The sequence below is a fragment of the Dendrobates tinctorius genome, unplaced genomic scaffold (assembly GCF_039654945.1).
Source record: "Dendrobates tinctorius isolate UK_male_01 unplaced genomic scaffold, ASM3965494v1 ptg000307l, whole genome shotgun sequence".
Taxonomy (NCBI): domain Eukaryota; kingdom Metazoa; phylum Chordata; class Amphibia; order Anura; family Dendrobatidae; genus Dendrobates; species Dendrobates tinctorius.
The window spans coordinates 1,677,055-1,701,278 of record NW_027361974.1 but is presented as its reverse complement, the minus strand read 5'-3'; the positions used below and the strand labels follow the sequence as shown (position 1 = coordinate 1,701,278).

At 44.9% G+C, this 24,224-nt stretch overlaps 2 protein-coding genes across 4 annotated transcripts in view; one reads left to right on the top strand and one right to left on the bottom strand.

Moving 5' to 3' along the window:
* CEP89 (centrosomal protein 89) overlaps positions 1–24,224 on the top strand; it is a 96,373-nt gene that overhangs the window by 66,660 nt on the left and 5,489 nt on the right. For both annotated transcript variants that reach the window (XM_073560845.1, XM_073560844.1), the window contains exons 16-17: positions 1,145–1,234; positions 13,793–13,962. In XM_073560845.1, coding sequence (XP_073416946.1) covers positions 1,145–1,234; positions 13,793–13,962 — 260 coding nt within the window. The remainder of the gene's footprint in view (positions 1–1,144; positions 1,235–13,792; positions 13,963–24,224) is intronic.
* LOC141073566 (E3 ubiquitin-protein ligase RNF182-like) overlaps positions 7,449–24,224 on the bottom strand; it is a 44,184-nt gene continuing 27,408 nt past the window's right edge. The window contains exons 1-2 of one of the 2 annotated variants that reach the window (XM_073560851.1): positions 13,682–13,799; positions 7,449–8,358 (exon numbers count right to left, since the gene is read on the bottom strand). In XM_073560851.1, coding sequence (XP_073416952.1) covers positions 7,631–8,338 — 708 coding nt within the window. In that variant the 5' untranslated portion in view covers positions 8,339–8,358; positions 13,682–13,799 and the 3' untranslated portion in view covers positions 7,449–7,630. Of the gene's footprint in view, positions 8,359–13,681; positions 13,800–24,224 lie in introns of those variants that run through there. The other variant, XM_073560853.1, reaches the window with a different exon arrangement.

Sequence of the window (24,224 nt, the reverse complement as noted above, 5' to 3'; positions counted from 1 at the left end):
CTGGCCGTCCGCCGCTCACCCCAGTGATAACGACTGGCACCGGTGGTAATTCTGGCCGTCCGCCGCTCACCCCAGTGATAACGACTGGCACCGGTGGTAATTCTGGCCGTCCGCCGCTCACCCCAGTGATAACGACTGGCACCGGTGGTAATTCTGGCCGTCCGCCGCTCACCCCAGTGATAACGACTGGCACCGGTGGTAATTCTGGCCGTCCGCCGCTCACCCCAGTGATAACGGCTGGCACCGGTGGTAATTCTGGCCGTCCGCCGCTCACCCCAATGATAACGGCTGGCACCGGTGGTAATTCTGGCCGTCCGCCGCTCACCCCAGTGATAACGACTGGCACCGGTGGTAATTCCGTCCGTCCGCCGCTCACCCCAGTGATAACAGCTGGCAGCGGTGGTAATTCTGGCCGTCCGCCGCTCACCCCAGTGATAACGACTGGCACCGGTGGTAATTCTGGCCGTCCGCCGCTCACCCCAGTGATAACTGCTGTCACCGGTGGTAATTCTGGCCGTCCGCCGCTCACCCCAGTGATAACGACTGGCACCGGTGGTAATTCTGGCCGTCCGCCGCTCACCCCAGTGATAACGACTGGCACCGGTGGTAATTCTGGCCGTCCGCCGCTCACCCCAGTGATAACGACTGGCACCGGTGGTAATTCTGGCCGTCCGCCGCTCACCCCAGTGATAACGACTGGCACCGGTGGTAATTCTGGCCGTCCGCCGCTCACCCCAGTGATAACGACTGGCACCGGTGGTAATTCTGGCCGTCCGCCGCTCACCCCAGTGATAACGGCTGGCACCGGTGGTAATTCTGGCCGTCCGCCGCTCACCCCAGTGATAACGACTGGCACCGGTGGTAATTCTGGCCGTCCGCCGCTCACCCCAGTGATAACGACTGGCACCGGTGGTAATTCTGGCCGTCCGCCGCTCACCCCAGTGATAACGGCTGGCACCGGTGGTAATTCTGGCCGTCCGCCGCTCACCCCAGTGATAACTGCTGGCACCGGTGGTAATTCTGGCCGTCCGCCGCTCACCCCAGTGATAACGGCTGGCAGCGGTGGTAATTCTGGCCGTCCGCCGCTCACCCCAGTGACATCTCTCATTACACTTCATCTTAATCTTGTGACCATTCTGTTTAGACTAAAGGTCTGGAAGCTGAAAAACGAGGCGTCCTGTCTCAGATGATGGAAGGCAGCGTGCGGCTGGGGCGACTCGAAGAGAAGGTGAAGGTAAGAGCTTTGCTTTGTGACAATATTCGGAAGTGGGCGGTGTGCTACAAGGGGTGATTTAGGTCAGAGGACCATTTTATCTAAAGGGGTCACCCTCATTATGGAGAGTCCCATAATTAACATCCCTTGCAGTCTGCTAATATATCTCCAAGCAGAAACCGTGCACAAGTCAATAATTCTCTGCAGAAGAAATGAAAGATTTCACCGTGCTCTTTAAAATTTAAAGGAGTCGAATGAATAAATGGTACCGAGCTGCAATGTTGGGCACAGCCCGTGGACGGGAGAGGACAGGACTTTTGGGAAAGGTAAAGGAGACTTGTGCAGAAAGAAAGGCGCTTTCTGCAGCATCTGTTCGGTCTGGTTGATGGGATCTTGTGGGTCCTGATCAGATTGTAGCCGCCCTGTCTTTTCATTATTTGGCAGCGCAGGGTAACGCCGGTGTTTCTCGTCTCGCAGAGCGTCAGTCTGTTCTGCAGCATCGTTCTCCCCGGACAATGAGCCGAGAGGCTGCAAATAGGGATATAAGACAACGATGTCACGCCTTCATATTTTATCTAGCGGCAGCTCCCACACAGTTTACCCAAACTCTTGGAATCCTAAAAAGTGGCGTGACTCACCGAAGCTGTCCAAACCGTGCCGATCCGTGGGTGACATTCTCCTTACGGCAAGTAAGGATGTACAATTCCTTCCCAACTCGTCCCTTTCCTCTGGTCAATCATTAAGGCTACTTTCACACTAGCGTTTTTTTTGCGCTGCGCTGCGTGCGCAGTCTAAACGCGTACAAAAAAACGCATCAAGCGTTTTGCATGCGCTTGCTTATTTTATGCACATGTATTTTAACCAGTTTGTAGCCATATTGACCCTTAAAACACATGCGATTTTAAACGCTGACGTGCGCGTATCAATGCACACGTCTGCGTTCCCATAGGCGGTAATGTGTTATTTTGTCGCATTACATGCGCACGCGTGTTTTTTTTTTTTAGACAGGTCTGACGGACCAAAAATGCAACAGGTTGCGTCCGGCGCGCCTGGGCGCACACCACAAAAAACCGCATGCGCACGAAAACGTATTTGAACGCGTGCAAACGCTAGACCATGCGCCCCCATGTTAAAGATAGGGAATCAGGACGCATGCGCACGATGCGCTGCGTTAAAAAACGCTAGTGTGAAACCAGCCTAAGATGTCTGGAATCTAGTCGTGTGCAGTTTTGGGGGGTTTTTTTAGTGAAGGCTATGGATGGACTTTTTCGGGTCCGTCAGCGGCATTCAGTGATAGACAGTGCTTTGCATATCAAAACATTTTGTGCCGATCTGCTACAGACAATGTACGTGACATAATGGTTTAAAATGATAATAAAACTGAGCGCCCCTTTTACATGTAGGATACAGAAAATCTGCCATATATTACAGTTGTAACTTAGTATTTTTTTTTCTAGCTGCAGTTTACGTACCCCTTTAAAGGAGTATTCCTAATTTGTAGTAGGTGTAATAATATTAGCAAATACCTTCAATTAGAAATGTAGCATAGTTCTTCTGATTAGCTGTGTTGCTTACCCCATGTGCAGGGCATTGAAGTAGCTTAGCTATCCATGGTTACAAGCGCTAACAACTGTCACTATGTGAGTGATGGAAACCATGGATACCTAAGCTACTGCATTGCCCTGCACATGGGGTAAGCGACATAGATAAACAGAAGAACTATACTACATGTCTAATTGGAGGTAATTGCTAATATTCTTATTATTATTACACTTACTATATATTGGGAGATGGGAATATTTGGCTCTTAATGTGATACCGAGTTGATGCCATGTCATCGGGCTCGTCAAATTTTCAGATGAAGTTTCATTGCCATAAACTGCTTGACAGCGTCTGGATGTGACCTTCGGATCTGTTACTATGGCAATGTCCTGCGCACGTCTAATAATTGCCATGAGGACTGTAATAAGTCCATGTAAAGAGCTAATATATAAACAGTGATTACACGCAGCGGGGCTGGGTGGTCTTATTGCGAGGGGCCTCATTGCCGATAGATTTAGAACTTGCAAAAGTATTAATACAATTTGGACTAAAAAATTATTTTTTGTAATTGGGTATTATTACAATTTTTTTTCTTTTGGTTTCCCTGCATATTACTGGCTGCAGAATGAGTTAACTGAGAATCTGTCAGTGAGCTTGCTCTAATGGAGAGTTGAATGAGCACAAACTCTATCAGAGCAAACTGCTGATTTATGACCACATCAAAGCTCAGCTCAACTTTGTGGTTATTAAATCAGCACAGCGGAGTTCAGGAAAAAAAAAGATACAAGTTCCCCATTAGAAAAAGGCTCACTGACTGATTCTTCCTTAACTCATTCTGCACCCAGAAATGTGCTGGGAAAACAAAGAGCCTGTGAAACATTTTTAATTAAATCCAATTAAAACTTTTTTTTTTTTTTTTTTTAGCAGGACCTCCAATCCATTCTGGAAGGCTGCGGAGCTGCAAGCTTAGGATTACTGGGGATCCCAGTATAGTCAACCTCCCTGGCAATTAACAAGTGCAATTGCTATGGATAAGGGGATAACTTGTCTTCTTGGGACTAAACCTTTAGACCAAAATTAAGCATTAAATAAGTTTCCTTTTAATTACCAATGATACAGTCACTAATGGCCAGAGCAAAGGGAAAAGTGTGTTTCTCCTGGATTTGGTCAGTGTGGGCACCTGGACATCTTCCTTTCACAAGACAAAAGTCTGTTTCTCCTGAATTCTGTTAGTGTGGGCACCTGGACGTCTTCTTTTCATCAGAGCAAAGAGAAAAGCCCATTTCTTCTGGTTTCAGTCAGGGTGGGCACCTGGACGCGTCTTCATCAGAACCTTTTGTAGCAGGCAGTGATCAGCGCCAGTCTCTGGTACTTCACTGCCCTCTACAAAAGGTTCTGATGAAAGAAAGACATCCAGGTGCCCACACTGACTGAATTCAGGAGAAATGGGCTTTTCACTTTGCTCTGATGAAAATAAGACGTCCAGGTGCCTACACTGACCGCCGAATCCAGCAGAAACAGGCTTTTTTCTTTGCTCTTATGAAAGGAAGACGTGCAGGTGCCCACACTTACCGCACCCAGGAAAAATGGGCTTTGTCGGGGATTGACTACTTGGGACCCTCAGTGATCCAAAGCTTGCGGATCTGCAGCCTTGCCGAATGGATCGGAGAACCTGCTAAAAAGAAAAAGTACTGTTAGAAATAGCTGAGCGTTGTTCTTGCTCGTCCATAGAGAATGAGTGGGGCAAATCCATTTGTCCTGCATTTGGTCAGTGTGGGCACCTGGACGTCTTCCTTTCAACAGAATCTGTTGTAGTGGGCAGTGAAGTACCTGAGACTGGCGTAGACCGCTGCCCGCTGCCATTGAGGACGGTACAATTATTCCTCCACTGGTTCACGATTAACTATTGTCTACAATGAAGTTATCTCTCATGGATGCAGCTTTGGTAGATTTTGCTAGTTCATTGTTGTTGTTTTTTGTCCTGCTTTAAGAGCCCTGAACCTAATTACATCATTGAAAACCTACGCTTTGTGATGAAAGGGGCAAATCTGCTTGTAGATCCTGATTTGACTCATTAGCCTGAATTCACACATAGTATTTTGTAGCGTTTTTTTGTTGACTTTTCAACTTGGTTATCTAAGCCTGGGATATTAATGACCTACCCATCCACTGTTTGCAACCCCCAGATGTACATGGTGTACAGAGCCAGCACAAAACAGCTCCACACACTGTGTAATGGCCGTTTCAGGTACTGCAGCTCAGATCACATTCAGTGCAGCAGAAGTCGCGCTGCAGTATCTGAAAACGGCCACTATGCAAAAGTCAATAAAAACTAAACAGATTACCGGTATTTTTTTTTCTTAGGGTAAGGCCAAATGGAGCAGCTGCAGCTCTTCCGAAGACTGCAGCACCAATAGCGGCTGTGGTATTGTGATTTGTTTAAAAAGCAATCACTTGATTTTGCAGAGGGAACAGCAGATAGGTAATTATTTTAATACACTGCAACATCTACTAGCCTCTGGTTTCAACTGTCCATGGCTGCTCCAGTTGGCCTTACCATGTAATTAGTATAATTATTTCATCATGTTTCAGAGTAAAACAGTATATGCATGATTATAAAAGGTGACCTGTAAAGGGAAAAGTTTTATATCACTGGAGGTATCTGATGTTTGTACAGTCATGACCTAATGTGTTGGCAGCCTTGAAATTGTTTCAGAAAGTGAAGTATTTTTCCCAGCAAATTATTGCAATTACACAAGTTTTGTTATACACATGTTTATTTTTGTGTGTCTATTGTAACAACACAAAAAAATCTGAGATGAAAAGGCAATTTGGACATAATTTCACACAAAACCCCAAAAATGTGCCTAACAAAATTGATGGCACTTTTCCAAAATTTTGGGTAAACATCTTTGTTTCAAGCATGTAATGCTCATTCAAACTCACCTAAGGCAAGTAACAGGTGTGGGCAATATGAAAATCACACCTGAAACCAAATAAAAAGGGGAGAGGTTGACTCAATCTTTGCATTGTGTGACTGTGTGTACCACACTAAGCATGGAGAACAGAAAGAGGAGAAGAGAACTGTCTGAGGACTTGAGAACCAAAATTGTTGAACAATATTAAGGTTACAAGTTCATCTCCAGAGATCTTGATGTTTCTTTGTCCACAGTGCACAATATAGTCAAGAGGTTTACAACCCATGGCACTGTAGCTAATCTCCTTGGATGGCAGAGGAAAATGTATGGAAGGCTGCAGGGCAGGATGGTGAATAAGCGGTCCCAATCAAGTTTGAAAGAAATTCAAGCTGTCCTTGCTCAGTGTGCATCAGTGTCATCGCAAACTATAGGTCCACATTTGAATTAAATGAAACGCTATGGCAGAAGACCCAGGAGGACTCCACTGCTGGCACAGAGACATAAAAAAGTTAGACTGCAGTTTGCTAAAACGTACATCCTGGACAAGGATGGCTGAGAAAAATTGATGAAAGGTTGCAACACAGGATAGGCCAGGTGGTAAATAGGTTGCAATCATGTTCCAAAGAAATTCTAGCTGGTCTGGAGGTTCAGGTGCATCAGTGTCAGCGCAAACTATCCGTCGACATATGAATGAAATTAAAGTTATGGCAGTAAACCCATTCAGACCCCACTGCTGACAGAGATATAAAAAAGCTAGACTGCAGCTTGCCAAAATGTATGTGACTAAGCCAAAATCCTTCTCGAAAAGTGTCTTGTCGACATATGAGATGAAGACAGAGCTTTTTGGTAAAGGACATCATTCTACTATTTACCAAAAACAAAATGAGGCCTATAACTAAAAGAACACAGTACCTACAGTTAAATATGGTGGAGGTTCAAAGATATTTTCGGGTTGTTTTGCTGCCTCTGGCAATGGGTGCCTTGACTGTGTGCAAGGCATCATGAAATCTGAAGATTACCAAAGGATTTTGGGTGGCAATTGAGTGCCCAGTGTCAGAAAGCTGGGTTTGTGTCCTAGGTCATGGGTCTTCCAGCAGGACAATGACCCCAAACATACTTCAAGAAGCACCAAGAAATGAATGGAAACAAAGTGCTGGAGCGTTCTGAAGAGGCAGCAATGAGTCCGGATCTAAATCCCATTGATCACCTGTAGAGAGATCGTAAAATTTCTGTTGGGAGAAGGTGCCTTCACATATGAGAGACCGGGAGTGGTTTGCAAAAGAAGAGTTCTCCAAAATTTCATCTGAGAAACGTAAGAAGCTTGTGGATGGCCATAGGAAGTGATTGATTGCAGTTATTTATTACAAAGGATGTGCAACCAAATATTATAAGTGGAGGATGCCAATAATTTTATCTGTTCCATTATTGAAGTTTTTTGTGAAATTATGTCCAATTTTCCTTTTTTTTTTTTCTTTTTCTCTGTTTTTTTTTGTGTTGTTCCAATATACACAAAGGAAATAAACGTGTGTGTGTGTATAACAAAATGTGTGTAACTGCAATAATTGTCTGGGAGAAATAGTTTATTTTCTGGAACAATTTCAAGGACACCAACACTTTCGGCCATGACTGTATATTGTAACATCACCCTCCAGATTTACATTACCAGCTAGTATCTTGCATAATCATTGCTGGGGATGGTCCTCATAAATTATACTTTACCTCTAAGATGGTTACAGAGATCCTCTCGTATGAGATACATGGAAACAAACACAAGCCACGCGACAAGATGTTGGACTTTTACTGTGCAGTAGATTCACTTACATCCACGTTTCAAGTAGATCTCATAATACACGTTATATAGGAAAACATGGGAGCCATACCAAGCAAATCCATTACCCAAGTCTACCGCTTTACTGGTGCGATGAGGACGTCTCTCGGTGATCACCAGCAACATTCGTCAACTTCTCGAGGAGCAGTCGCACATTCCTTGGCACAGGCATTGGCAAAAGCCGTAGACCAGACACACGGTTAAACTAGAGGGCACCAGGCTGACGCAAACAATCCCAAGCGTCACTTTCTGAATTACGAGCAGATAGATCCCGAGGGGTAAGGAACCAAAGTAAAAAAAGCCTAGGAGCCAGACTAGTATCCGGGGGACATGGTTGCACAGTTTGGAGAACAGGTCGTGGTCGATTTGGCCATGAGAACTTATGGAGGCCGAGTCGAGACTGTGGTCTGCATAGTAGTCCGAGATGGTGTTTTGGCTCGGAGTCCTGCTTGATTCCCTTTGCACTTCCATAATCGTGATGACGAGGCAGTTAGAAGATCCATGAGAAGGACTCGAAGACGCCAGGTTTTTGGGCGTCAAGACCACTTCATTGCTGTCCGATTTGCACATGGTTTTCTCTGCCAGCTTAGACAAGATATTGGTGTCATCCGGGAGGCGTGCAACCACCTCCTCCCCCTGGAGTTCAGTCTCATTGCGACAGAAAGGGCAGCTGATGCCCAGAGCGCCTCCTCCTATGTTCAGGATCTTCGATAGGCACCTGGCACAGACTCTGTGAAGGCAGTCTAGGATCTTGGGCCTACGATTATGAGTGTTGAATTTCTGGTAGCATATCTTACACTCCAGCTCGTCCACTGTTAGCGTCTCCTCCGCGCTCATCTTCTACACTTGCAGAAAAGCTAAAAAAATAAATAGAAAATCAGTTTTGCTATGTTTCCAACATTCAAATACAGGCAATGTATTGGTCAAACTGTTAAATTAAAAATCCCCTTTAAATTCTTGTTCCTTTTTTTGATCTTGGAAGACGTAGCAATAATGGGGTCAATAACTACCCCATTGCGGCTTTTTCAGAAAAAAAAAAAAAAAAAAAAAAGAAGAAAAAGTTTGTATGTTTACTTCTAGCCCCCGTTACATTGGGGCAAGAGGCCTTGATCTGTCCACGAAGAGGTTCCTTACTTTTGAAGGGTCCGCTGACCTCAGAGGGGATGATGCGCGAGTTATTGGTGTTGAACATTGCCATTGCTGGGACGAGGATCGTAACACTATGCTCAGACTGGCCGTCTGCTTTCCCGGCCTGAGTGTGACTGCGTGTATTTTTATGCCAGTCCTAGCATTGCGTTGCAGTCCTCATAAATTTTTTTTTTTAAAATATATACTTTCTGCCAACACATGCGAATAGATTCTTTCTTCTGCAAAAGGCTTCCGCCCTGGTGAAGACATAACGGCAGCGAGGCACTCGCGGGCTGTCACTTACAATCCTCACTGCTGTCACAATAATGACACGCTGCCTGCGATGACGTCCCGGGCCCCTGCTGCTGCCTGACATTAATATCCTGAATAATGTATAGAAGATGCACAGCAAGCCTATACACAGGGCGCGGGCGTATGGCGGGCTTATAGTCGGCCGCGCTTGCAGATGCGTAGGGGTGCAGTAATCACTGCGATCAGCAGAAGAAAGGTCGAAATGGAATTTTACATTAGTCGTCACAGAAGTAGAAAGGTTAATCTGATTCATTCTACTGAACGATTAGACTCAAAATCACGGATATGTTTACTTTTTTATTTTATTCTTTCATTTTTCTAAATGTTGGTATTGTGCAGTCTGACTATTGGCCGTAATTGTCAGAAGACGATGTGTCCTGACAATAATAACTCAGTGCATTTGTGCAAGTCTTTGACACAAATGTTTATATTGAATACTGCCTTACAGTGCAAAATAGTTCTGTATAATGTGCATTAAGTGCCCATATAGTGCAGCAGTTCTGTGCCCAAATAATACCGCCATCCAGCATCTAAATAAATCCACAGAGAATCCAATTAATATTACTATATAGTGCCTAAATTACTCCATACGGTATCCATTTATTCCTACTGTATAACGCCCATACTGTACTATAGACAGATATATGCCATTAAGTGCCGAATACAAGCCCACACCATACCGCCATGTAGTTCCCAAATACCGCCATACAGTGCCTAAAAAACTCATCTTATAATGCTCATACAATATTGCCATTCAGTGCCCCAAATAGAAGCCCAGACAGTGCAGCTGTTCATAGCCCAAATATCAATACCGCCATACAGCGCATAAATAACTCCACACAGAATCTATTGATTCCTACCGTATAATGCCCATAATAATAATAGTAATACAAGCCCACCCCATACCGCCATGCAGTCCCCAAATAATGCTGCCATACGCTGCCTAAACAACTCCATACAATATCGCCATTCAGTGCCCACAGTACAAGCCCGCACTGTGCAGCTTTTCAGTGCACAAATAACAATACCGCCCTACAGCCCCTAAATAACTGTACATTCTATCCATTTATTATTGCCATATAGTGGTCATACAATATTGCTGTTCAGTGCCCAAATAATACTTACAAACAGTATCATGTAATGCTATCATATGGTTCCTAAATGCAAATTCACACAGTACCGCTATTCAATGCCCATATAATATTACTGCCATACTGCGCCTGAATAAATCCACACTGTAGTCATTTATTACTACCATATACTGCTCATACAATGGCCATTAAATATGCTGCTATAACTTCTAATCATCATCCAAATAATACCGCCATCTGATGCAGAAACATTGCCTGGTAGTTTACACTCACAGGAACAGACCCCCAATACCCCCCAAACTAACCTGGCTACAACCCCGTGCTGGTGGCAGCATTCGCCCCGTGACGGCCTCCTGCTTGGTAATATGCAGCCATTTCTTGTATAAACTATTATTATATTTTGAACCTTTTTTATGTTTTTTTTTTTTTTTTTTTATATCCCTCATTGTTTTCAGCTTCCCCACAGCATTGTTGTGAATGGAGGTGTCAGTCAGTAAATTATGAGACTTGACAGATCTATTATTTGACTCCTCACGGGACCCCCATCCCTCCATCCTGCTCACAGCAGTCAAGGGCATTGCATCGCAAAGACATTCATTAATATTAATTTCCACTGATATAATATTTGACCATGATTCATCCATTATTAATACGCGGGAAGATTGAGAGCATGCATTAGCTGTCTGACAAATGTTCTTTAAGAGAGACTGAATTAGCGGCGTAATTTGTACTCTCACATGCGCCTCCGATGACAGACTGCTATTAGCTGCGCCGGGTATCGCTAAATAGTATCCGTGTCTGATAAAGCCGCTATCAGCTCATCAGGATGCGCGAGAGTCCGCGTCCCGCAAATCGTGACCGAGCAATGGGGGTTCGGTTTTAATTAATCCGTGCCGTGGTCTCCTACAGGGGCGTAACTTAAGAGGGCGCAGGGGTTGCAGTCACATTCTAACGGAGGACCCTCAAAAGGTCTGTGCCTTTAATATTAATGACCTGTGATAGTTGGGGGGACCGTTGGAGATTGTGCACAAGCCTCAAGTTACGCCAACGCCACTGGTCTTATAATTGAGGTTAACATTCGTTAACTGGGACCAGTATAAATTGGAGTTTTGCGGTCCTTACTCAGATCACCAGTTGGGTGAAATCGACCTTTTAAATTGTTTTTGGTTATATAATTTTCTAAAACTTTCCATAAAAGATTCCATCCATGTCTATCGTTTTTTTTTTTGTTTTTTTTTAATTGCATCTAAAATAGAAAATGCAGCAATGAGACTTGACAAAAAAAGCAAACAAACTCCCTTTTGCATCTACAGCACCTATGCAGACTAGGAGTTTCCATACTGACAGACTGTAAACATTCTCCATGTAGTCTGATCCTGCAGTCATACCTTTTAGTTCTGTAAGTTCTTGTCTGGTTTGTAGCTACAGACTCAAAACGGGATTTTTTTAATCAAAACTGTTCGCTCAATTATTCGATTTTTCATTTTAGAAAAACTTGATTGCAACTGAGCTCAAAGCCTTTAAAGGGTTAGTTCCATCTTTGCAATATATTTGCTACCCACGGGGTCTTATGTCACAGTTGAGGGGCTGCAGTCGCCACTAAGAAGGAAAACGGGGCCCCATTTTTCAGAATCTGTGGCTAACGCCTGGGTTGGCCTCCTACTAATTACATCCTAGTGCTGTGTAGTAACTTAGGACACCCCAAAATAACCAGATGTGGAAGCGTCGCCCTCCTGAGACTCGTGGAAGCGTCGCCCTCCTGAGACTCGTGGAAGCGTCGCCCTCCTGAGACTCGTGGAAGCGTCGCCCTCCTGAGACTCGTGGAAGCGTCGCCCTCCTGAGACTCGTGGAAGCGTCGCCCTCCTGAGACTCGTGGAAGCGTCGCCCTCCTGAGACTCGTGGAAGCGTCGCCCTCCTGATACTCTGAGGTGTCATCGTATTAAATCGGAGCCTTGCACACAAGCGTTTTGGCTGTTTACGACCCCGATCCCCCAGGTGCTGAGCCTGCAGAGCAAAATTGAATCAAGGAGTGCCGCGCGCCTGTGATCCAGCACACTGTTAGTTTTATTAGACAACCATTTTCATTACAGACTGGATTGGAGGAAGTGCGCCAAGTCCCCGAGCTGACTCCTTGATGTTTACGGCTGAACCTTTTTAAAGGGTCCTTATATCATAGACTTCCAGCAACCGCTTAATGGCTTCTACTAGCCCAGCGGTACTGGACTGATTAAAAAAAAAAAAGCCGGAGCGCCAGGTGCAAAAGATTTTACCTCCTCAATTTAGGAGGTCCATTTTCATGCACCGAGCCATTCTTGTTCACATGTTGGTTGTCACCCAGCTTTCTTGGATTGCAATCAAATGATGAATGTGTGTGTATATGTATATATGTATGTATGTATATATATATATATATATATATATATATATATATATATATATATATATATATATATATATATATATATATATCTCAATTGTGTGTGTATGTATGTCCGGGATAGGCATCCGCACCGTCGCAGCTACAGCCACAAAATTTGGCACAGTCACACGTCTGCACCCCGAGAGTTTCCTAAGCTATGTTGTGAGGCGAAATTTTAACCCCACGCATTCCAATTCACCAAACAATTTTGCCCATGTCTACATAATGGGGGAAAAAGTGTGTGTATCAAGCCCCGCCCCTCATTATGATGTCATAATAGTTGCCATGGCGACGCTGATGTCATCATAGGTTGCCAGCCCCGCCGCTCATTATGATGTCATAATGGTTGACTATGGGATGGAGGATGTGTGATGGGTATATGGGCACTGGACTATTGGATGGAGGATATGTATGATGGGTATATGGGCATGGAACTATGGGATGGTGGATATGTGTGATGGGTATATGGGCACTCGACTATGGGATGGAGGATATGTATGACGGGTATATGGGCACGGGACTATGGGATGGAGGATATGTATGACGGGTATATGGGCACGGGACTATGAGATGGAGGATATGTGTGATGGGTATATGGGCAACGGGACTATGGGATGGAGGATGTGTGATGGGTATATGGGTACTGGACTATGGGATGGAGGATATGTATGACGGGTATATGGGCACGGGACTATGGGATGGAGGATATGTATGACGGGTATATGGGCACGGGACTATGGGATGGAGGATGTGTGATGGGTATATGGGCACGGGACTATGAGATGGAGGATGTGTGATGGGTATATGGGCACGGGACTATGGGATGAAGGATATGTATGATGGATATATGGGCACGGGACTATGGGATGGCGGATAATTATAATTAGTTATAACTAACCACAGTTAGTTAGTATGCCCGGGCAGCGCCGGGCCCTTCAGCTAATATATAATATATATATATACAAAAAAATAAAATATATATATATAATGTCTTTACTCTTTCGCAAGGCTACTTGTAGCATGCACGCTACTAGTGAACCAACTGTTAAATTTTGCAAGCCTTGCTGCCATTAATAAAACAGAGCTGCGGATTGTGTATGCGCTCCAACATCATTGTGCCTGTGCATCATCATTACTAGCAGAATACGATTAATGCTTGATCCAAATTAGTGCACCGTCTGCATTATCGGGGATAGAGCGGGGGTATAAGATTACGTAAGGCTGGCATACCTGACTTAAGGGGTCAGCAAGACATCACGGTGCATCAGCGACTGACGACGCCGGGTTGTTGCAGTCATCCTGCCAGTAAGGATCCTTCATCACCGTATTCTCTGCTGACAGGTGTACAGGAAGAAAGCCGCAAGCACCGTGCAAGGCATCACTCACAAGCTGACGGAGCAGGAGGAAGACTTTGCAGGCAAGGCAGCCCAGCACCAGCGCGAAATGAAGTATCTCCGCTGGCTGCTTCAAGACAAGCAGCAAACCCTGAGCGAAGTCTTGCAGCAGAAAAGGTAAGAACAAAACAAGCCAATTAGACGTGACTGGTAGGAGGAGAAGAGCAGCTGCATTCTTCTTCTTTTTTTTCATCTAAGTCCCATCTGCTGTAGATGTGCAGGCAGAAAATGGAGGCTTCACCCTTCCCCTCTCCAAAAGAAATTCTGATTCCCAAAGATAATGATCAAGTAGCGAGCGGAGAGCGCGCCTCCTTCACCGAGGCTCCTTCTGCACGGTCGGTTTCCCCCGCGAGCCAGCGCTGGGCACACGCATCCTGCTCGCACATCTTACCGGTAGGATGAGCGAGCTACTTTGTGCATGTTGGATATGAAGCAACATGAGGGGGAAGTGACTTCATTGGCAGTAAGGAGCGCTTAATTGGTTGATTGATTCCGATGTTGATGTGGACCGTGCATCAGATCTTGCTGCTTTTTTTTTTTTTTTTTTCTGCAGCCGGGGAAATATTAGCCATTGTCGCTTTTTTTAACAGCACTAGCTGTCAGTCACTCTCCAGACTCTGCTGCTCTGAAAAACCTGTGAACAGAGAGGGGAGTCGCAGAGGGTAAGACTGCTATTATCAGATGCATCTAAAATAAAAGATCAAAAAACTTTGCAATATGGCATTTTTTTGTCCATACAGATCATGTGTCTCCATGGTAACAGACTACAAACAAACCCTGTGTAGTCTGATAGTGCATGGTTACTACCACCCTCTTCTCCCGGCTATATGTTATCAATAAGCCGGGGTTGGGGTGTAAAACAGGACTACGTGAGTGTATATATAGGGTTTTGTTTGTAGTTGTAGCTAGAGATACATATGTCTGTATAGGAGTTGTATACACAGAACGGTAAACCATTGGGTTACTAGTCACGTAAATGACTGATAGATGAAGGTCTCGACTTACCAAGTGAGACACCTCTCTGACATTCAGGCAGGGACAGCTCCCTCAGCAGTTAGTGTGTGTGGTAGTTTAGGGACCCCCATTTTCAATCTAGGTACAGATCCTGCACCTTTCAGTCATTTATGACATATTCTGTGAATACACCACGTATGTTTTAAGAGCAGTTTCACAAATCTGAGCTCCATAGACCACAATTTTCCGGAACGGGCGCAGATCTCCGAATTTAGCATCATACTGGACAGGAGACCTCAGGTCTGGACATAATTTGTTAGGAGAACTGGCGGCCGGTCTGGACACCAGTTATCTGGAGACGGGGCGGCCGGTCCGGACGCCACTTGTCTGGAGACGGGGCGGCCGGTCCGGACGCCACTTGTCTGGAGACGGGGCGGCCGGTCCGGACGCCACTTGTCTGGAGACGGGGCGGCCGGTCCGGACGCCACTTGTCTGGAGACGGGGCGGCCGGTCCGGACGCCACTTGTCTGGAGACGGGGCGGCCGGTCCGGACGCCACTTGTCTGGAGACGGGGCGGCCGGTCCGGACGCCACTTGTCTGGAGACGGGGCGGCCGGTCCGGACGCCACTTGTCTGGAGACGGGGCGGCCGGTCCGGACGCCACTTGTCTGGAGACGGGGCGGCCGGTCCGGACGCCACTTGTCTGGAGACGGGGCGGCCGGTCCGGACGCCACTTGTCTGGAGACGGGGCGGCCGGTCCGGACGCCACTTGTCTGGAGACGGGGCGGCCGGTCCGGACGCCACTTGTCTGGAGACGGGGCGGCCGGTCCGGACGCCACTTGTCTGGAGACGGGGCGGCCGGTCCGGACGCCACTTGTCTGGAGACGGGGCGGCCGGTCCGGACGCCACTTGTCTGGAGACGGGGCGGCCGGTCCGGACGCCACTTGTCTGGAGACGGGGCGGCCGGTCCGGACGCCACTTGTCTGGAGACGGGGCGGCCGGTCCGGACGCCACTTGTCTGGAGACGGGGCGGCCGGTCCGGACGCCACTTGTCTGGAGACGGGGCGGCCGGTCCGGACGCCACTTGTCTGGAGACGGGGCGGCCGGTCCGGACGCCACTTGTCTGGAGACGGGGCGGCCGGTCCGGACGCCACTTGTCTGGAGACGGGGCGGCCGGTCCGGACGCCACTTGTCTGGAGACGGGGCGGACCGTACTCGGGACCATTAACCAGATTAAGTTAGGACTATTTGCAAAATCACACTTCATTCATTTAATCCGGTTCTTGAACAGGTAGATACTTTTATTAACTAATATTTTGCATTATTGAAACTAGATGGAGAAGGTTGGGGTTCTGGAGCCGCACATACATGACGGGCGGGAGGCCATTGCTTCTTATGTGCTCGTCCATTTGTGAATGGCTCAATCATTGCGTCTCGCTCCCTCCCCTATTACAGTGTTAAGTTTCCTTGAAAGGGAGTAGAGTTTATTAAACTTGGATTCTTCACCGAGATGAGCGGAAGTAATGAGGCTGCTGGGAACCTGAAACCATGCGATTATCCAATTCTGCCATACAAAGGTCAATTCTACATCCATTAATACAGGGTATTGAATACATCTCCATATTCCGCCTCTTGCATTAGAGCTACGTTCCCTGATCTCTGTATGATCAGAGGCAGCGTTCACACTACGCCTCAGTAGCTAGTCAGCGAGCCTGTTGGGGATCTGGGTACTGCTCCCGCCAAACCAGAAAATTCAGAACTGCAATCAGATATACAGGGTTTATAAATAACTCAGCCGACAGCGCTAGCGCTACAGACTACTCAGCAGCAAGATATTAGGACAATACCACAAAATTAGTCCAATAAAAGATAATATGTAAAGGCTTAAATATCTGCGCTCATACGTAGATCTGTATAGAGGATGAACTCGCCATTAGTATAAGGGTGGAAAACTGAGTTCAGGACAGAGTAGGGAAACATTCAGAGTAAGGTACCGCCCTCTTGACAATTTCACATGAACATAAAAATCAAAAATAGCCCGGTGTACTCCAAACCCACATACATAAGCGGCATATAAAAAAAATCACTGTTTGGAATAAACAGAAGAAACTGACCGCAGGAAGGTAAAGAAATTACCTGGAGGTCAGCAGCTTTAGGATAAAGTGATTCCCAACACAGGTCCTAATAAGGAGGGATCCCAGTGTAGAATATCGGTGTCCGGTATAGCGTCCACAGATGTTGTAACCGAATTACGAGCAGGGAGCTGATGCTTAGGGTAGTGGACGCTGTCCCGGCCAGAGACAAGCGTCCTGTCTGCAGTGCGGCCGCTACAATTAGGTGATTTTTTTATATGCCGCTTATGTATGTGGGTTTGGAGTACACCGCGCTATTTTTGATTTTTATGTTCATGTGAAATTGTCAAGAGGGCGGTACCTTACTCTGAATGTTTCTCTATTCTGTCCTGAACTCAGTTTTCCACCCTTATACTAATGGCGAGTTCATCCTCTATACAGATCTACGTATGAGCGCAGATATTTAAGCCTTTATATATTATCTTTTATTGGACTAATTTTGTGGTATTGTCCTAATATCTTGCTGCTGAGTAGTCTGTAGCGCTAGCGCTGTCGGCTGAGTTATTTATATTCTGTTTACTTCTTTACCACCATTGCCGCTAAGCAGCTGCGCTAGTAGTTATTATTTTTTTTATTATTTTCCTTTCCTTTCGGACTTTAATTCAATCATTGAATATGAGTGGTTTGTGGACAGATAAGAAAGAATCTATAATATCCAAAGGTTCTTTCATTTACCACATCGAGACTCCTAAAGTCCCCAGCTCCGAAAATTTGAGTACAGTATTTCGATCTCTAAAAAAATTGGAGCAACACTTGATCAAAGAAATGAGAGATTTATGGGAAATTGCCACACTAGAAAGATATTTATCTTTCAACTGTATACCCAAAGGCCTTGTAGTCTATAAACCCCTTACAGGGGACATAGGCGACAGTGATACCATGGCTGAGTGGGATGCTATGTTTAAGGAATTCTCTAAACAGACAGTATGTTTTATTATTGAAAAACGAAGGAATGAATTAATGAAAATCAGGAAGGCTATTTCCAACCTTTTTGAGGAAACTAAACCCTATGAATTACATCCAGAGATTATACATCTGTCAGTAAATATCCGTAAGAGAATACAGGTAAAAGAAAAAGAGATTATGAACAAAAAAAGAAAAAAATTTGGGAGAGATTTTGCCCCTACGAAGGTTGATCCATTTGTAGGGTCTGGAACATCCGAGCAAATTAACTCCACTGGGGATGATTTCCTCCATAGTAAGAATCAAAATTCATCCCGGACACATAGTCCATTAATTACTATAGATGAAGTGCAGATGGTGGAGAACTCTCTATCAACATCTAGCGAGAGGTTCTCCATCCATCTTACTTCTGAGGTGGAGAATTTTCAGATTAATGAAACTGCTATTAACAAGATCAGCTTAGCTGCTAACACAGAACATTCTAATAATAATGAAACACCACCAGCGATCTCCACTCCACTACCATCTATTACAAACCAAAATAGATTCCTTATGCTAGAGAATACAGCCACTACTCCCCTCAATTTGAGAGATGACTGTATTCATTCACAGTCAACCACAAGTCAGGGCATTGATCACTTGAATAAACAGAGAAAATTGCCAATAAAAACAAAAACCAAACAGAGTCATCTCCCTTTTTTTCAGGTAGGCCAAAGAAAACACGGAAAAGGGGTTGTCGGGGAGGGAAATCAACCAAAAAAAAGAGTGACCAAACACAACAAGTAGGGGAATCAGTGGTTTTAGATCAGAAGATCTTCAATTTGAGTGATTATACTTTAAATCAGAATGAATTGAATCTATTGAATAAGGGATTAAAATATGCCCCCAGTACCAAGTTTGACAAGTTTCAGGCCTTTGTGGGCATTAAATTATTCATGAGGAAACTGGCTATAAAGAAACATTATCTAAAGAAAAAAATTACTAGTGAAAATGTGGAAGGTTCTGTAGAGATAATCGTTCCATATTGTCACACTGGGTTGAAAAAGAAATCGAATTTCAATCCTATTCAGGAGTACTCTGAGGCATTTGAGGCCTTTCAGAATAATGTGATAAGGGACATTAGGAATACGTCAGAAAACAGATGTAATAGATTTAGATATAATCTGTCAAATAAGGAACGTCAAGCGATTAAACAGCTTCAATGTAATCGGGAAATTATCATCAGACCAGCTGACAAGGGGGGTGGTATTGTTATTTTGAATAGTAGGGATTATGAAAAGGAGTCCCAGCGGATTTTGGGAGATACAAGAACCTATCTTCAACTAGATAAAGATCCAACTGATGATTATCTTGCCGAAATGCAAATGTTGTTGAAATGTGGTCTTGAAAAAGGCTTTTTAAACAAACAAGAAATGGATTTTATTAGAAATATGCACCCCAGAGTTCCTTACTTTTATTATTTACCCAAAGTGCATAAAGACCCATTGAATCCACCCGGTAGGCCAATCATATCGGCAATAGGCAGTCTGACGGCCAATTTATCAAAATTCATTGATTGCCATCTACAAAAGATAGTCCCTACACTTCCAGCCTACTTGAAAGATAGCACACATATTTTAAATATTTTAAAAAATATTGAGTGGCAAAATCATTACATCTTGGGGACATTAGATATTGCCTCCCTTTACACTGTCATTCAACATGAAAAAGGGCGTGAATCAGTTAAATATTTTATGCTTAAGGATGGTCTTCTTCCGGATGACCAGGTCCAATTTGTTTTAGACTGTATTCACTTCATTTTAACTCACAATTTTTTTCGGTTTGGAGTGCACTACTACTCCCACAGCAGTGGGGGACTGCCATGGGCACCAGGTTCGCCCCCAGTTATGCAAACCTGTATGTGGGCAGATGGGAACAGGAGACCATCTATCTGGGAGGTTCACTGCAGGCAAACCTGGTGCTATGGCAGAGATTTATAGATGATATTGTTTTTATCTGGTCTGGTGGACCTATTTTATTGGGAGAATTTTTAAATGAATTAAATAAAAATCAATATTTTTTAAAATTTACGGACACCACCAGTTATAAAGAGATCAATTTTTTAGATTTGAAAATTTTTATAGAAAACGACCATATAGAAACCCAGGTTTATCACAAACCAACAGATTCGAACAATTTTATCTCCTTGGATACCTGCCACCTTCCATGTTGGCTTGTGAATGTACCTAAAAGCCAACTCATAAGGGCCCATAGGAACTGCTCCAGAATACAAGATTTTGATAAGGAGGCATTGCTTCTGACCAATAAGTTTGTCCGATAGGGGTATGACACCGAATCCCTGTGTGAAATTAGGGAGACGGTTAGAAATATACCAAGAGAGGATTTATTGATCCAACGGAAAACTAATACCGTGTGTTCCACTATCGAGGATATTCCCATCATTACGCAGTATAATGCCAATAGTAAAATTCTCAGAAAGATTGTTAATAGACATTGGAATATATTGAAGAATGATAATATGATTGGAGAAACACTACCAACTCATCCCCGATTTGTCTTCAGGAAGGCAAACAACCTTGGTAACGCAATAGCCCCCTCTATTCCTAAACCCATGTCAATGAATCATATTCATTTGTATACACCACCAAAAGGGTTTTTCCCATGTAGAAAATGTGGTCCCTGTAGGAAACTAGGGCTTAGAAAGCAATTGTCCATTACAAATAAATCTCTGGAGGTTAAAATTAAAGATTTTATTACTTGTGAAACTAAGGGAGTCATTTATGGGATCACCTGTCCCTGTGGAAAATTATATATTGGCCGTACTATACGTCAGCTATATATAAGAATAGCGGAACACTTGCGTAATATTAAGAATAAATTTAGTGGCCACCCCCTTTCAAACCATTTTTTAATTCACCATGGGGGCTCAATGAAAGGTATAATAGTAACAGGTATCAAAGTGGTTAATAAAGACTGGAGGAGAGGTAACTTCATCCATCAGATGTCTAAAGAGGAGAGCAAATGGATCTTAACGATGGACACACTGATGCCCAATGGGTTAAATAGCGAAATCGAGCTTTTTGCTTTCAATGTTTGAATTGGAACTTGAGATGCTGGAGGGTATAAAAATGCTGTCTATCCGCTATGGAGTATCCCTGAAGAAGGAATCCGTTGATTCAGAAACGCGTTGGATGTTTTTTGAGCCTCCCCGCTCTCCATAGCTAGTCACGTGAGTCATCACGTGACTGTGACGTCACGCAAGGTCCTGTGTACCTTGTCAGCTATACACTGCGTGCGACACTACCGCTCCTAATTGTAGCGGCCGCACTGCAGACAGGACGCTTGTCTCTGGCCGGGACAGCGTCCACTACCCTAAGCATCAGCTCCCTGCTCGTAATTCGGTTACAACACCCGTGGACGCTATACCGGACACCGATATTCTACACTGGGATCCATCCTTATTAGGACCTGTGTTGGGAATCACTTTATCCTAAAGCTGCTGACCTCCAGGTAATTTCTTTACCTTCCTGCGGTCAGTTTCTTCTGTTTATTCCAAACAGTGATTTTTTATATGCCGCTTATGTATGTGGGTTTGGAGTACACCGCGCTATTTTTGATTTTTATGTTCATGTGAAATTGTCAAGAGGGCGGTACCTTACTCTGAATGTTTCTCTATTCTGTCCTGAACTCGGTTTTCCACCCTTATACTAATGGCGAGTTCATCCTCTATACAGATCTACGTATGAGCGCAGATATTTAAGCCTTTAGATATACAGGGTTGCATCCAGATCTCATGCAGCGATGGTTAGTGTTTGCATTCTGGGTGATCTAGAGCAGTGAAACGTTTATTTCTGTATCCCTGGTGGCCTAGGGTAGGGAGTCTGGTTACCTCAATAATTATTGGTAGTCTAGGGCAGTGAAACTGCTAATATTGATATAGCTTCTGTTTTAGGCTAGCAAAAGGGTTATTGTTGATATTCGTGGTGGTCTAGGGCAGTTAATGGGTGCATGTCAGGATCCACGGTGGGCTAGTGCAGTGAAAAAGTAACATGGGGATCCTTTGGAGCCGGTCTAGGGCCGAGACGACATATTGTAAGGATCCCTGGAGGTCCAAGACAGAGAGGAGGTAATAGAAGATTAGAATAGAAGATAGAGTGTTTTGGACCAGATCATCTCTAACCAAAAATCCTCTTGCAAAAACTCTTCTTGTTCATTTCTATGTGGCAGATAAGATATAGTCTAAGAATCCCTGGTAGTCTAGGGCAGAGAGGAGGTGGTGTAAGGATCCCTGGTGATCTAGGGCAGAGAAGAGGTAGTGTAAGAATCCAGGCTGGTCTATGGCAGAGAAGACATAATGTAAGGATCCCTGGTGATCTAAGGTAGAGAAGAGGTAGTGTAAGAATCCCTGTAGGTCCAGGACAGAGAGGAGGTAATGTAAGGATCCCTGGTGATCTAGGGCAGAGAAGAGGTAGTGTAAGAATCCCTGTAGGTCTAGGACAGAGAGGAGGTAATGTAAGGATCCCTGGTGATCTAGGGCAGAGAAGAGGTAGTGTAAGAATCCCTGTAGGTCTAGGACAGAGAGGAGGTAATGTAAGGATCCCTGGTGATCTAGGGCAGAGAAGAGGTAGTGTAAGAATCCAGGGTGGTCTAGCGCATAGAAGAGGTAATGTAAGGATCCCTGGTGATCTAAGGTAGAGAGAAGCTAATGTAAAAATCCCTGGTGGTCTAGGGCAGAGAAGAGGTAATGTAGGGATCCCTGGAGGTCCAGGACAGAGAGGAGGTAATGTAAGGATCCCTGGTAATTTAGGGCAGAGAATAGGTAACTTAAGAGTTTTTGGTGGTTTAGGGCATCTATAACTCTTAGCATCTCTAACCCACACTACATGCCATATCTGTAGATCATACTCTGATGCTACAAGTCCCAGCATATCTAACCCCTACTCCATTCCATACAACTCCAAGTATCTCTAGACTACAATCTGTGCCATAACTATAGACTAAACTGCTACTACAACCCCCATCATCTCTTACCCATTTACCATGCCATATGTGTAGACTACACTCTACTACAACTCCCAGCATCTCTAATCCATTCACCATGTCATGTCTATAGATGAGACCATGGTACTACAACTCCCAGCATCTCTAATCCATTCACCATGTCATGTCTATAGATAAGACCATGGTACTACAACTCCCAGCATCTCTAACCCACACTACATGCCATCGCTGTATGCTAGTGCAATACTACAACTCCCAGCATCTCTAACCCACACTCCATATCTTTATAGACGAAACTGCGGCACTACAACTCCCAGCATTTCTAGCTTATGCTCCCTGCCATAGCTATTGCCAGAAGTCTACACTCTGTGGAACTGTCGCTGTCCTGGCATGCTGGGATTTGTAGTTTGCAGAGATGCACGAGGAAACTCTGCCCCAATGCAGCCCTTTGTGGTTACGCTGTGACGTCCTGCGTCCATCCCGGTGCCAGTGACTGCACCCTAAAACACAACCCTACGTGGCGTCATCAAGTGCTTTATGGGACTGTGAGGACCGTGGGCCCTGTAGGTATTAGGGCCCAGCTGCATTCCTGTGTATCCCCTATAGTGACCTTTATCTGTCACACTAAGGTCCCCAATTCTTGCTTATCAGTATGTGGACAGCAGGGGGCTTACCCTACAGTTATGTCCTGAGCTCCTGAAGGACACCCATATGATAAACCTGGGGAAAAGCAGGATGACAACTCCCATGGGAGCCACAATGCTTTTCCTTATTGATTGCCACCCAGCTTTCCAAGAAGCAGAGTAAATCAAGCAACTTGACCGTTCGTGAGCGTCTCCTGTGGTCTTCACGCTCGTCCCGAGACCAGAAGAGAGATTATTTTTCCACACCAAATTGAAAGGGCTGCAAATGGCCTCCGCCAGATGAAGCCCTGGTCGTCTAGGGCATAGAGGAGGCAGTGTAAGATTCCCTGGTCTAGAGAAGAGAGGATGTAGTGTAAGATTCCCTGGTGGTCTATAGAAGAGAGGATGTAGTGTAAGATTCCCTGGTGGTCTTGGACAGAGAGAAGGTAATGTAAGGATCCCTGGTGGTCATGGACAGAGAGAAGGTAATGTAAGGATCCCTGGTGGTCATGGACAGAGAGAAGGTAATGTAAGGATCCCTGGTGGTCATGGACAGAGAGAAGGTAATGTAAGGATCCCTGGTGGTCATGGACAGAGAGAAGGTAATGTAAGGATCCCTGGTGGTCATGGACAGAGAGAAGGTAATGTAAGGATCCCTGGTGGTCATGGACAGAGAGAAGGTAATGTAAGGATCCCTGGTGGTCATGGACAGAGAGAAGGTAATGTAAGGATCCCTGGTGGTCATGGACAGAGAGAAGGTAATGTAA